Here is a 14200-nt window from a genome sequence, read left to right as displayed (position 1 = left end):
GTACTTTACTTCACACTGTTTTCAGAAGATGATGGCCTATCATCCACAAATCATGTAGCAAGGTTCACCATACACTGTGGAACACTGGCCAAATATGATAATTTTCCGTTCTTCAAGATGAGGTTGTTCTCAAACACTCTAACTGAGACATTGTTCACATGATACACTCAACTGACAAGGAAATCCGTTTATGCTTGGCAGGAACTGGAGAAATTGTTCCATACTCAGTTCTATCGCACTGAGCCAGAAACTTGCATTGCTGATTTGTCTAGGTTGACCCAAAAATCAGGAGAAATGGCATGGTTGTTCATTGAACGTTTCAAAATAATGAAGATCCATTGTAAGGTGTTCTTTCCAGAACTTGAATTTGTCAAATTGACACAAAGAGGGTTGGACTTTGAGTTGAGGAAGAAGTTCCAAGGAACCAAATTCCGTGATTTCAATGAAATGGCCACTTTGAGGAATTATTACCAGAAGAATCACGGAGAAAGAAAACTACTGTTGGTTTCTACTATCAGGATGTGGAGGATGGGGCATTGGCAGATGTTGGCAATTCTGGTTCCCTTATATGCCCATCTCTGAAGCACAAAGCTGGTGATACCGTGAAACTAAGTTCATCAGTGATGCAAGGTCAGAACCACACTCAGTTTACTTTTGATGTGTCAAAGACAGAGGAGATTTTTTATTTCCTTGTCAAGGAGAAGTTTGTCACATTTCCTTCAGATCATCAGGTGCCTAAGAAGGAAGAATTGAAAGGTAAGGAATACTGTAAGTATCATAATTCCTTCAATTATACTACCAATTCTTGTTGGGAATTTAAGAACATCATCAAGGATAGAATCAATAAGGGGGTACTGAAGTTTCCTGATAAAAAGGAAACCATGTTGATCAACGAGGATCCATTTTCTCCTATTGCACAAGTGAATTTCAGTACCCCGGATCTGAGGAGTATCATTACCCAAAAGAGGGAGCACCAACGAGATAAGGAAATGGACCCCAAAAAGATGATAAAACCATGTTGAATTCCTAGGAACATGATGTTTGAAGTCAAATAAGATAAATACAGTGACAGAGTCACCCAGTATGCCTAGAGAAACAAAAACATGACACATGAACATGCAGAAAGAACTATGGCCCAAGGTCCAGGGAAATCTTCCAAAGGTCCAAGAAAAGTACACTCGGGAGGCAACCAAGTGGTGTCTCAAGAATATGTATCACCATCCAGACATGGGAACCACTGTCAGATGATCCAGATAGCAAGGAAAAATAAACCCAGATTTGTGGTTCCACCCAATGTGCAACCTGATGGGTAGTAGCATTTAATGCATCACAATAAATTCCCCCTACCGCTCACACGAACTCAAAAGAGGAGGCTTTTGAGGGAGAAAGAAATGGCACGAAGAACTAACGGTGAAACTCCAATGCCAAGCAAGAGAAAGTTTGGCAGAAAAGCAACCGAGGACAAAGAGTTTGATGATGATGACTTGTTGTCCGAGGAAGAACTAAATACCAAAAAACAAGTTAGTTTTCATATAGGCGAGTTCACCATATCGGTGGATTTCCATGTAGGCTAGTTCACCATATCGGTGGATTGTGCCACTGGATTTGTGATCCTACCTGATATGTTCAAGTCCAAAGAAGAGTTGCCAGTTCAGTGGAACCAATGCATGAAGATGGCAAAGAAGATGTCTCTAGAGAACCAGGCAGTGGTGTGAGTATACAAGGAGAGGAACCACATAAGACAAAGAGATTGGTGATAGAAAAGCCTTCCATCAAAATGACCAAAGATATTAGACCCTTATACATCAAGGCACATGTGAATGGTCAACCAATCTCAAGGGTACTGATCGATAATGGTTCTGAAGTGAACATTTTTCCACTGAGGGTATTCAGAAACCTTGGGAAGGAAGAAACATAACTCATTCCAACGGAGGTCTCCGTCACAGCGTTCACAGGGGAAGCCGCTAAAACTACTGCAGTGTTCCCCGTAGAGATATTGGTAGGAAGTAAAACTTCTATTTCAACATTTTTTGTGGTGAACTCTTCTGCCAGTTTCCAATCCTTATTAGGCCGGGACTAGATACATACAAATCATTGCATAACATCGTCGATGCACCAGTTCCTAATGTTCTGAAAAGGAGATGATTTGGAGATTGTACAAGAAGATATTCCCTACCTTTTCAAGCCAGTTCAAGTGTGGTTGAATCCAGGTACTACAATGGGGATTTCGGTCCAATTAAGTTCCATGGGAAGAAGAAAGACGAACAACCCAAGTCTGTGTACATAGAGACACTATGAACCAGTGAAACATTCGGTAGAATCCTAAGGACCACTATCATTGCACCTCCTAGGCCAATGATCCAGCCACTCATCGAAGATGTTGATGATTGAGTTCCACGAGATAGTGTTGGAGGCAGCTGCAACCGCCATTATAAAATCCCATGTACAACAGATAGTGGACTTGGTAAGAGGAAATTTACTGTGGGAAGTAAATGGTTCTGAGATCATCTATGAGGATCCTTCCAAGGAACTGCAACTGGAAGATCTTGCAATGGAACCATCACAGATGAAGGATCACCAACCCCAGGTACATGACCCATTAGAAGAGGTGAACCTAATAGACTTGGATAATCCATGACCTATGTACATAAGTTCCTTGCTAGATGATGAATTCAAAATCAAATTGAAGGAGTTGTTGACAGAATTCAAAGATTGCTTTGCCTGGAGTTATGAAGATATGCCTGAGTTAAATCAGAAACTGGCAGAACATCGTCTCCCCATCAAAGATGATTTCAAGCCATACAAACAACCCGCAAGGAGAATGTCCAAAGAAGTAGAGGCGAAAGTGAAGGAAGAAATAGAGAAATTGGTGAAAGCAGGGTTCATCAGACCAATCAGATATGCAGAGTGGCTCTCGAATGTGGTTTCTATGATGAAGAAAAATGGGAAATTGAGGGTCTGCATTTATTTCAGGGACCTCAATCGAGTCACTCCAAAGGATGTTTATGTGATGCCCATAGCCGACATGCTTGTGGATTCAGTGGCCAACACTGAACTACTATCGTTCATGGATGGCTACTCTGGGTACATCCAAATAAATATTGTTGAAGTAGACACAGCGAAAACTGCATTCAGATGTCCAAGAGCTATTGGCACTTTCGAAAGGCTTGTAATGCCATTTGGTCTTAAGAATGCTGGGGCAACGTATCAACGAGAAATGAATGCCATCTTCCATGATATGATCAAACACTTCATTGAGGTTTACATTGATGATATTGTGGTGAAATCCAAAAAAACGGAGGATCATGTAGATCATTTGAATATGAGTTTTGAGCGAATGAGGAAACTTGAACTCAAAATGAATCCGTTGAAGTGTGCCTGTGAGACCTCGATTTTAAACATCTATTCTCGGAATTAAACAATCAATAAGCATACAATAACCAAGATTGAAAGAAAGTAAAAAAAAATTCTTTGGAACAGTGCCTCGCTCGAGCGGTGGAAAACGTCCGCTCGAGCGAGCAGAACTCTGTCCGAAATTAATAAAAGGCCTCGCTCGAGCGAGCAAAGCTCTGCCTCGCAACAATAATACGCTCGCTCGAGCAAGCTCAAACCACCGCTCGAGCGAGACCAGTTCTGAAGTCAAAAACCAGCCTTTGCTCTACAATCCAAATTCCAACTCGAAATCCATTCAATACAAGGTGAGGTATAAACATGCATCAACAACATACAACCTCAATATTTCATTATTCAATACAACATACTTCAAACAAGCTCGATTTCTAAATATTCTCTCAAAACATAAATTAGATTGACATGCTTCTCAACTTCTAAACCAAAGTCCCACTTCTATTCCTCGATCTCGATGCTAACCAAGTCTCCTTTGACTCGATCCTGCCCACCTGTTTCCAAGTACACATACAAAATAAAGCAACAGCTGGATAACTTCGGTGAGAATGATATTCCCAGTAAAAGCAACATAACATGCAATAACAAGTAATATATCAATGACATGATATAAAGACAACATATTCAATGTTAATACGAATGAAATGCATGTCTTTAAAACCGGGATATCAACTCTGATAATCGAAGGAATTTCTGCTATTCTTTTGGGATCCGAATGATGAGATCACGTAACAACTCAACGACTCTCCCGATCGAGGTGTTGTCATGTATCTCCATTCTCTAGACTTTGGTGCGACTATAAAGAGTATGCTGACACTAGGTGAAATTTTACAACCCAAGCCACTCGAATATAGCCCCCAAAACGTCTAAACAAAAAGGGTAGTTCAGCCCGCTAAAATCAAAGAATTAGGCTCGAGATGAACGCATATAGAAAACTCAAAGAATTAAACCATAATTCAATTAATAACAAGAGTTCAATCAACAAAATACAAGTTCCCCACTCTAGAACAAGTATTGATGCAAGTATGTGATTTTAGGGAAAACTCAAGAACCATCTATCTTGAGTGTTCTATCCCGCTTAACCGATGTCTGCTTATACCTTTTCAATTCAAAAGCTCCAACTCTGGATACACTACAATAAGAGATTTATATCAAAATCTAATCAACCAATAATTCAAACGAACAAGGTAAAACTCTTTACCGCTCTTCGATAACTCTTCGACGATTCGAATCCTGCTAACTCTGGGCTCAACAATATTCAAACCAATCTTTACGGAGGCAATAGAGGATCAAAAACGACAATCAAACCCAAACTAACACAGTTCAATTAATTTAAATCAAACGATAACCCAAAACTCAAACCGACGGCATAACGACTATATTCTGATCAACCGAAATCACAGACAACAGTATAATATCGAAACCAACTCAATACAACTACCAAATCATCAATATCAATTCAATACCAAAAATTCACAAAACTCCATTTTCGAACAACACTTCGAAAATTCATAACAATTCCCAACGACGCTTTTTTTCCAATCCGACTGAGAATAAACGATAAGAGCTAGCTCAAGAACATCATACTCGAAACTCATTCGATTCTAATAACATCCAAAAAATGAAAGACAACTGATCGGAGAAAAACTTACGATAAAACGAGCTCTCACTGTCGTGATCGCGAATCTGCCTTCGGATTAAATTTCTACCGGGCGGATCGAGCAAAACCCGGAGAAGAAAAGCTTGAAGGTCTCGCTTCTATGTTTCAATGGAGGATACGGCTTTGGAGAAGAAGAAGGAAGAAAGAAATGAAGACCAAATCAACTAGCCAACTCAAGATATTATATAAAATCTCATTTTTGCATTTAAGTCCCTGAAAATTCCGAAATTGCAAAATAGACCCTGATCAAAATCAAATCGGCTTTCGAATTCTATAATCTCTGATTATCTCTAATAAACTCAATTAAGATAAATTTAGGGCGTTATAGTGCCTTTGGGGTTAACGTAGGGAACTTCTTGGGTTTCTTGGTGCACTAGAGAGGCGTGGAATTGAATCAGAATAAGTCAAAAGCAATTTTGGAGTCCAAATCTCCAAGGAACAAAAAAGAATTGCAGCGGTTCCTTGACCAAGTAAACTACTTGAGAAGGTTCGTTTCCAACTTGGCAGGAAAAACTCGAGAGTTCTCTTAGCTGTTGAAACTCAAGGACACCGAAGCATTTGTGTGGGGATCTCATTATCAAGAAGACTTCGAAAAGATAAAGGAGTATCTATCCAAACCACAAGTCTTGATGCTTCTAAGGTATGTGGTTCTTTTGAAATTTTATATTGCAGCCGCTCTAGAATAAATAGGGTGTTTGTTAGCTCAAAATAATGATGAGAGCAAGGAGCAAACTATATATTATTTAAGTCGTTCACTTAATGATAGAGATTGTAAATATTTTGCAATTGAAAAGATATGTTTGACAGTGTTCTATGCATGTACTAAAAAAACACTATTTAATTCAGTCAACAATATTTGTTGTATCAAAACTGATTTGATAAAGTATTTTCTTAGTAGATCTGTGTTTTCAGGGAGAATATGTAAATGGTCACTAGTTTTAGAAGAGTTCACTTTGGTTTATTATCCTCAAAAGTCCATGAAAAGACAAACCATTGCAGATTTTTTAGCTCACCATCCGGGTTCAGATGAATCAATACTAAAGGAAGTGGAGATCCCCGTCTATGGGATCGAGGTACAACCATGGATACTAAAGTTTGATGGATCAATTATAGAAGGAACTGCAAGTACAGGAATGATGATCATATCCCCTACTGGAATGAAAACATCTTTGTCCTTTAACTTGGACTTTCCATGCACTAACAATCAAGCAGAGTATGAGAAACTAGTGATTGGATTGGAAGTATTCAAAGATTTACAAGCAAAGAATGTGCAGATGATTGGAGATTCGCAGTTGGTACTTTAACAAGTTGCTGGTGAATATAAGTGCACCAGTATGTCTTTGGCCCCATATTTTACAGTCGTTTCACAACTGGCTGATGACTTAGAGAAATTAACTTCCACTACATACCTAGACAAAAAAACTGGTAAAGCCATTGAATTAGCCCAAATCGCCTCTGGTTTGAAGTTTTCCGAGGAACTTACCCACCGACTGGTTCTAATCCAGAATAAGAATCACCCTTCCATCACTCAAAGGAGATTACAGGTAGAAAATTTCAATTTGGATGATAATTTAGCAGGTGATTGGAGGGAAGGATTGAAGGAAGCTCTACAGTTCCCTAAAAAGTCGACCCCATATGGGTTGAGGATGAAATCTCTCAAATATATGTTGGTTGAAGGGGACCTGTATAGAAAAGGGATGAATGGATTAATGCTTAGATGCATTGGTTCCCCAAGGCATTGGAAGTCATGAAACAAGCTTATGAAGGAGTATGTGATACTCACCAATCGGGGATCAAAATGTGAAGGCTTGTGAGAAGACATGGATACTATTGGCCATCTACATTGAAATATTGCATTAGGTACTCCAAAGAGTGTCAAACTTTCCAAAAGCATGACAATATTCAACGGGTTTCTACAGATGAAATATATGCAATCGTGAAACCATGGCCATTTTGGGGATGAGCCATGGATTTAATTGGTAAAATCTATTCATCATCATCTAAGGGCCATAGTTTCATTGTAAGTTCCAAAATTACACCAGCTCGATCACGATAATTTTAAATGATTTATATAATTTAGGCCTTTTATTCATGGAATTTATTGCTATGTTTAAATTTATTTGATGCTATATTATGCCTGATATTTAATGTGTTGCAAGTTATTTTAATGTTTTCAAGTTTGGAATTTAATTCTGGACTGGAGGAAAGAGACTAGCCTTCGAACAAGTTAGGAAAATGTTTTATGTTTAAATTAAAATTTAAAATTGATGCAGTGTATTTTATAAGTTGGGTGGAGAACTTTTAAAAGTTTTTTTTTTTGCAACAAATAGGCCGACTAATAAGCCCATTAATCACAAACTGAGTTAGCATTCAAAAATCTATCAGTTCTTTTCTCACTTGGACGCCTCCTTTCACCTTCCCCTTTCTCACGTTCAAACTGCATCAAAAGCTAGGGCAGAATTCTCTTCCGTTCGAGGCTAGGTCGTTCTCAAGTCTCAGGTTAAATCCAAACATCATTGATTAGGAAAATTTTCAATGTTTTGAAACCATCATTCAAGGATATAAGTATTTTGATATGAACCCTAGATATATGTAATGTTTTATGACTCATGATTTTTGAAGTTCTCATAAGTATGATGTAGAATTGTGATGCGTGATGCGCTCCTCATGGCTTTGGTTAGAGTTTATTGAGTTTTATGGTTTTAGACGTGTAAAAAATCAGAACTTTTGGGGTGAGTGTTGTTTATGTAGAGTTTTGAATCAATTGTTGGATGTTGGTCGTTTTTGGACAAATCTTTTTCGAGTTTTGAAGCTTTTGCATGTCCAAGGTTATTATTTTTCAATTGTCAAAAGTTTTGGGTGAAAAGGAGTCGAAAAGGACCAAAAGGGGCGAGGAGTCACTGAGGAGCGCCTGCGCGTCACTGTCTGGCCTCCCAGGCAGAACGCCGCAAGCTCGAGCGACCACTTTTGGACGCTCAAGCGCGGGTGCGTGCTAGGGCGCGCATAAATGCGTGCCCGAGCGCATTTTGTTCAGTCAAGATTTTTCATGTTTCGTGTTTTGAGTTCCATATGCATGTTTATGCTATTTTAAGTGTTTTTAATATGTTCTATTGGAAAAGGTTTCATATTTCAATGTCCGGGACGGACGAAACGACTTACGTTGATCGATGTAGTTATGCATATGTATGTTACCTTTCCCATGAAACCTATGTTTACATTGAAATCCATGAAGTTTTATGAAGTATGATATGCATGATGTTATCATGAAAGTTTTACGAGCATGAAATGATATACATGAAAGTTTTACGTTGATCGATGTAGTTATGCGCCAAATTTCGTTGTACATGTAGCATTACGCTTAACATAATATTGTAAAAAAACTTTGATATCTCTAACATACTAAACATAGTTAGTTTGAATGATATACTAGGCACCGTTTGATTATCTGTATTATTAATCTATGCATAATTTATCTCATCCAGTCCTACGTTTTTCTTGTCATATTATTTATCCATCTATTAATTATTTATATTACATCAATCAAATCATTAATTATTTTTCTTACATCAATCAAATCATTGAATTTAAACTACTATATTATATTTTATAAATAATATTATTCTTATTTTATTAATTTATTAAAAAAACGAAATGGTCATTTTATCATTTTATATAAAATTTAATCAATCAAATCAAACAAACTATAATATATCAATCAAATCAAATACTATACCAACTATCATTTTTTATTTATTTTTTATCACATTATATTACTTATGTCTGTATTTTTTTATCTTATCATACAAATCAAACGGTACCTAGATATTTTATTTCGTATTACGAATTACACGACATTATTTCCACAAGCCAAAAAAAGGAACAAATGTTGAACCTGTCCTGCCATGTGGCATACAAACACGTACTTGGACATAAGGTGATTGGTTCGTTAGACGTGTCGTTTGTCTTTTGCATGACCCAACAACCACGTGTCATGCATCCAGAGTACTCTTGCAGCAGCACAATGTACAATCATACTATTGCTCCCCAAAAATAAATTGTCGACGTGAACACCTAATTACGTTGTCTCATGAGGTTGCCCATGTAATTGAATTATCTATTCAAATGTATACGTCCGCACTGTCGTCAGACATAAAATATTCGAAAGTTTGTTTTTTTTTTAATTTTATATGTTTATTTTTTTACGAATTTGATCCATTGATTAATTATGTTGTCAAATATCAGTTTTAATTTACTATTTTTGTTTGTTTGTTTTTGAAATTTATTTTTTTTTCCTAACTTGTCGTTTCCATAAAATCGATGCAATTGTGATATGTGCTATGCCATATCAGGAATTCCAATAAAAAAGGACTAAAAGTCTAATACTACCAACAAAAAATTACATATCTTAAAATGAACTTTAGTAACATAGAAAACTAAAATCTTTATGACAAAATTACATAATAAAAAATATAATTTTTCCTAAAATATTTGAGTTATATGATTCAAATCGTAACAATAATACTCTTAGTGCAATGATAATATTCGGATCCACAACATATAATATGGAAAAACAGCAAGTACATGCGTGCTAACGGGAAAAAGAAGTCGATATATCAAAATATTAGAAGATTTCCATATTTTCCATTTAGAATTTTTTTTAAAATTTCGCTAATTAAACCACAGGGATTCTGAAAATATCATCCTTTTAGGGTTTGAAAAAGGGAATATGGTCAAAATTGTCCTGTAAGTTTGCCTATTTTGTGTTTTAGCTCTGTAAGTATTTAATTTTGTGTTTTGGTCATATAAGTTAAGTTATAATTGGTTTTTAGTCCTTTTTTCATAAAGTGTTGACGTAACATCAGAAAATGATGACGTGACAGCTAAAAATGCTTAAATGAAATCGAGAAATGACGATGTGTCTGTTGTAACATCAACAATTAAATGCTATGTTTTTATAACCGAATTGTACCGACCGGTTCAACCGGTTCGACCAAGAACCTATCACTGATTTGATCCGAAACAGTTCCAAAAACCTTTTTAACGATTGAACCGACAGAACTGGTCAAGAACCGGAAAATTGATTTTTCGGTTTTTTTTTTTGAAAAAATAGTTTTTTTTTAATTTTAAAATCTTAATTTAATATTTTATTATGTATACATGATTATGTAAAAAAAATTTCCTTGTTAAAAATATTATTTATTAACATTAGAGTTTATAATTTTTAGAATATATTTATATAGTTATTTAGTTTTCAAACTACGATAAATATATATATATATATATATATATATTCTAGTTATATAAATTTTTTAGGTTTTTATAATTTAAAATATATTATTAATTATATTATATTATATTAACGGTTTTTCGATCTGACCGTCTGGTTAAAACAGTTCAACTGGTTGGATCGTTTTTTTAAGTTAGATCGGTTTGATCACCGGTTCGGTTATAAAAACATTGTTTAAATGAAAAAGGACTAAAAACCAAAATATAACTAAACTTACAGGACCAGAACCCAAATATTGAATACTTATAGGACCAAATCACAAAACAAGCAAACTTACAGGACTATTTTGGCTATTATCCCGTTTGAAAAATTACGAAAAATTTGATTTATAATTCAATGATAATATCTTTGAAACCAAAAAAAATCTTAAATATTAGTAAATGGAATATTTTGATACACGATATACCATATTTTGCATTACACCTGTTAAAATTAACCGAAATAATTAAGTAAGAAAATATTTGCATGAATTGAGAATAAGCAATACTTTAAAATGCAATATTAATTTGTATGAATCTAATCATAGCTATAAAATATATAATTTTTTTGAGTAACTATATTATATAATTTGAAATATATGCATATACATATTTTTTGAAATGATACATTTAACATATTGTATAGAAAAATATTCAATCTGAAGAATATCGTGGAAATAGCCAAGCACAATCTCATAATGCATAATCAAAATATTAATTTGTAAGTTTTGGAAAATTAGAAGAAATTAAAAATATAACTTAAAAAATTACACAATATTCATTGCATTATAATTATAATAGTTATACCTCTATAAGCAATTAAGTGAATAGTAAAAGTAATTTCACAAAATGGGGGAAATCAAATCAACTATATATAAAAGTAAAGGTTAGCTGCATGTACTATTATTATAGTAAAATAACAAAAGGACAAAAAAACACTAATAAAAACTAATAAAAACATGAAATATTAATTGTCTGTTTGTAAATTTTGCACACAAGTCTTGAAATTACTACAATGTGTTTTCGGAAGTATTTTTGTTTAAAATTTAAAAATCAAGAGTTAATTATTACAAGTGTTTTCAGTATTAATCTCAAAAGATACAAAAGGATAATTTATGTAATTAACTCGGAAATTAAAAAATTAATTAGCTGCTCAACATTTCATTTGAATAAGAACTCCACGACTCATCCATTACAAGGCCCCCTCGATTCTCTCATTTGAATCTCCGTCGCTTTATAGAGAGAGAGACGGAAAAGTCTTAGAGAGAGAAGGAGTGGGGTTTCTGGGTCTTCCTTCGATCCTCGTAGCAGCAATGGCTTTCGTGTCTTTCCTCGGGAGACTCCTCTTCGTCTCGGTCTTCATTCTCTCCGCTTACCAGGAGTAAGAGCTCAGCTTCTACTTCTCCCTTTTACTCAGATCTACGCTTCCTTCACGCTCACTCTCTGCTTATTTTCTTGCATCTCAGTGTGGTCAAGTATGTTTTGTGTGCATACGTTTGATGTGGTTGTATTTCTTGTTTTTGTGGGTTTTAGTGAGGTATTGGGTGAAAGGTGACGTGGGTTTTCCTCATACTTGGATTTGAGTGGAGAGTCATATTGATTGGATCTGATTGATTTTTGCCTGATTTTTCACTTCAGAATCTGAATCGTAGAGGGTTTAAAAGTTGTGGTACAGTACACAGATTTGGTTATGATGTAAGGATCTTGTCTTTTCAGTTTAGTATGTGTTGGATTCATGATTTGCCTCAGCCGAAATATTTTGGGCTTCTTTTTAGATGTATTTCACTATTTCTGTATTTGTGTTGCTTTTTTTTGGAGCTCCCCATTTGTTACTTTGTCCATTTTTAGTTGAATTCCCTTTCAATGCTAATTTTGTGAATAAATATGATCTTTGAACATGTAAACAAGACTCAGGTTGCATGAATTGATGTTTGCTAAATCATCGGCTATCCCAGCTTGAGGGGGGACGAAATGTTATTTCTAACATTTATCAAGATAAAAGTATTGCACTGGTCAGTTGAGTGGGGAGCCTGCTCTTCTTTCCCCCTTGCTAGATCTGCCTCCGTCGTAGTACATCAATTCTGCATCATATTCTTTAGTATCGGGGATAAAGGGCAGGCACTCGAGTTTCAAATCTTTGAATTTTTGGTACCTTGTTTCTGTACAACTTGTAAGCTTTGTTTGGTTGTGTTACTTTTCCCAAAATGTATTTGGCAATGAAGTCTATGTTTGGGGAAAAAAAGCAAAATTTATAAGGTGGTTTCAAGCTTTTGTCTCTTTGATTTTGGGTATTTATAAGAGATAAATTTTAAAATTTATTACATTGTGTTAAAAATTTAAGAAAAAAAAAAACCATAGTTCTGTTTCTTTGGAAGGTTGAAAAGTTTAATTAAGAATAAGAATTATGTTGGGAGGTGAAAATCAATATTTAGAAATGAAAATGAAAAATAGATTGTAGGATTGTTTTTGAGAAAATGTTTGGCCCGAATCTGCCGCTTTGTCAAAATTTTTGACCCTTCATCCTGCGAGTTATATACACTAAGCAAAATGGGAAGATTATATTATTATTGTTATTGTTATCATTATTTAGCATTGTTACAATGTATGTTGGCGTGAAAAATGATCACTATGAAGCTGAATATTTGTTGCATAAAGGATGGACTTGATTGGCATGCGACACCATTCTTCTCAAACAACCCAATCCAATTTGGGGATCAAATTGATCATAATGAAGATGGGTTTTAGTTAGTTGATCTGTGAGTGGACAAGGAAATTGTTATCCAGATATTCCAGACTAGTGAATAGATTGACCTTGAAACATTGAGTACTTGCTATTGCTATAAAATAAGTTCAAAAGTTATCTATCTTGTCTTTTAAATGATTGGGAACGATGGTTCTTGTAATTTGTGACAGCAAAATTTTTTTATGGATTCAATTTATATCTTTCTTTATCTAGGTTCAATGAGTTTGGAGCTGATGGAGGGCCGGCAGCAAAGTCTTTGAAGCCTAAATTCAATATTTTTTCGAAGCATGTTGCCACCCAGACTGGGATTCAAGTTCCACGAGTGGAAGTAAGAATTGCTTCCCAAAACTTCTTCAATAAAAATCTGAAAAGTGGACTGGTTGCGATTTCCCATGTTTTAAAAAGATCAAACATGCATTCTTATGACTTGTATACTTCATGTCAGTTGAAACATTTGATCATGGGTGCTATCGTGATGAAGTCGCTGGGGAGCCTGCTCTTCGTGTTTGGGAGCACTTTTGGAGCTATCATCCTTGTATGCCCACTAATCCAATCTTTGTTCATTTTGTTTTTAACATCGTCGTTATAGTTACATCCTGTTACCTTGCTATTATAGCTGTTGCATCAAGCAATCTCAGCACCGATCTTGTATGACTTCTACAATTACGAAGCTGACAAGAAAGAATTTACTCAACTATTTGTCAAGTTTACACAGGTACAGATCCAAACTTTAACCCAAGGTTATTTTCTATACTTCACATATCTAGTTTGTGAAGCTTAAGGTGATAAAAGCTATTGTTCTGTTGTCATTCTTCATTTTATTTCTCTGACAATCGTTTCTTATTTTATCATTGATAATCGACCATTTTTTGCTTAATGTGTTACCCAGAGTTTGGCCTTGCTCGGTGCGCTACTCTTCTTCATTGGCATGAAGAACTCTATGCCTAAAAGATCACCAAAGAAGAAGGTCCCCAAAGCGAAGACGAATTAAGACTACACATGGATAGCATCATCATGTTTTCCTGGTTATCATCAGGATCGGATTTTGTAAGATTGTACCTTTTGCATCACTTCAATACCTTCGTTTTAAATCACGCCTTGGTTTTTCCCAACCGAGTACACCTAGC

At 35.4% G+C, this 14200-nt stretch overlaps 2 protein-coding genes across 2 annotated transcripts; both read left to right on the top strand.

Moving 5' to 3' along the window:
* The first annotated feature begins 2377 nt into the window (after positions 1 to 2377).
* On the top strand, positions 2378 to 6816 carry LOC140863738 (uncharacterized). Its single transcript, XM_073267359.1, has 4 exons — positions 2378 to 2587; positions 2690 to 3380; positions 5978 to 6356; positions 6399 to 6816. Exons 1-4 carry the CDS (start codon positions 2378 to 2380, stop codon positions 6814 to 6816), a joined length of 1698 nt encoding a protein of 565 aa, XP_073123460.1.
* A 4706-nt stretch (positions 6817 to 11522) lies between these two features.
* On the top strand, positions 11523 to 14167 carry LOC140893215 (uncharacterized). The gene is made up of 5 exons (XM_073302285.1): positions 11523 to 11711; positions 13287 to 13401; positions 13519 to 13608; positions 13690 to 13788; positions 13963 to 14167. Exons 1-5 carry the CDS (start codon positions 11644 to 11646, stop codon positions 14062 to 14064), a joined length of 474 nt encoding a protein of 157 aa, XP_073158386.1. The 5' UTR covers positions 11523 to 11643; the 3' UTR covers positions 14065 to 14167.
* Positions 14168 to 14200: the final 33 nt, after the last annotated feature.

This window comes from Henckelia pumila, chromosome 1 (genome assembly GCF_033568475.1).
Source record: "Henckelia pumila isolate YLH828 chromosome 1, ASM3356847v2, whole genome shotgun sequence".
Classification (NCBI taxonomy): Eukaryota; Viridiplantae; Streptophyta; class Magnoliopsida; order Lamiales; family Gesneriaceae; genus Henckelia; species Henckelia pumila.
Note: the sequence above shows the minus strand (reverse complement) of the source record. Positions and strands in the feature narration are given on the sequence as shown.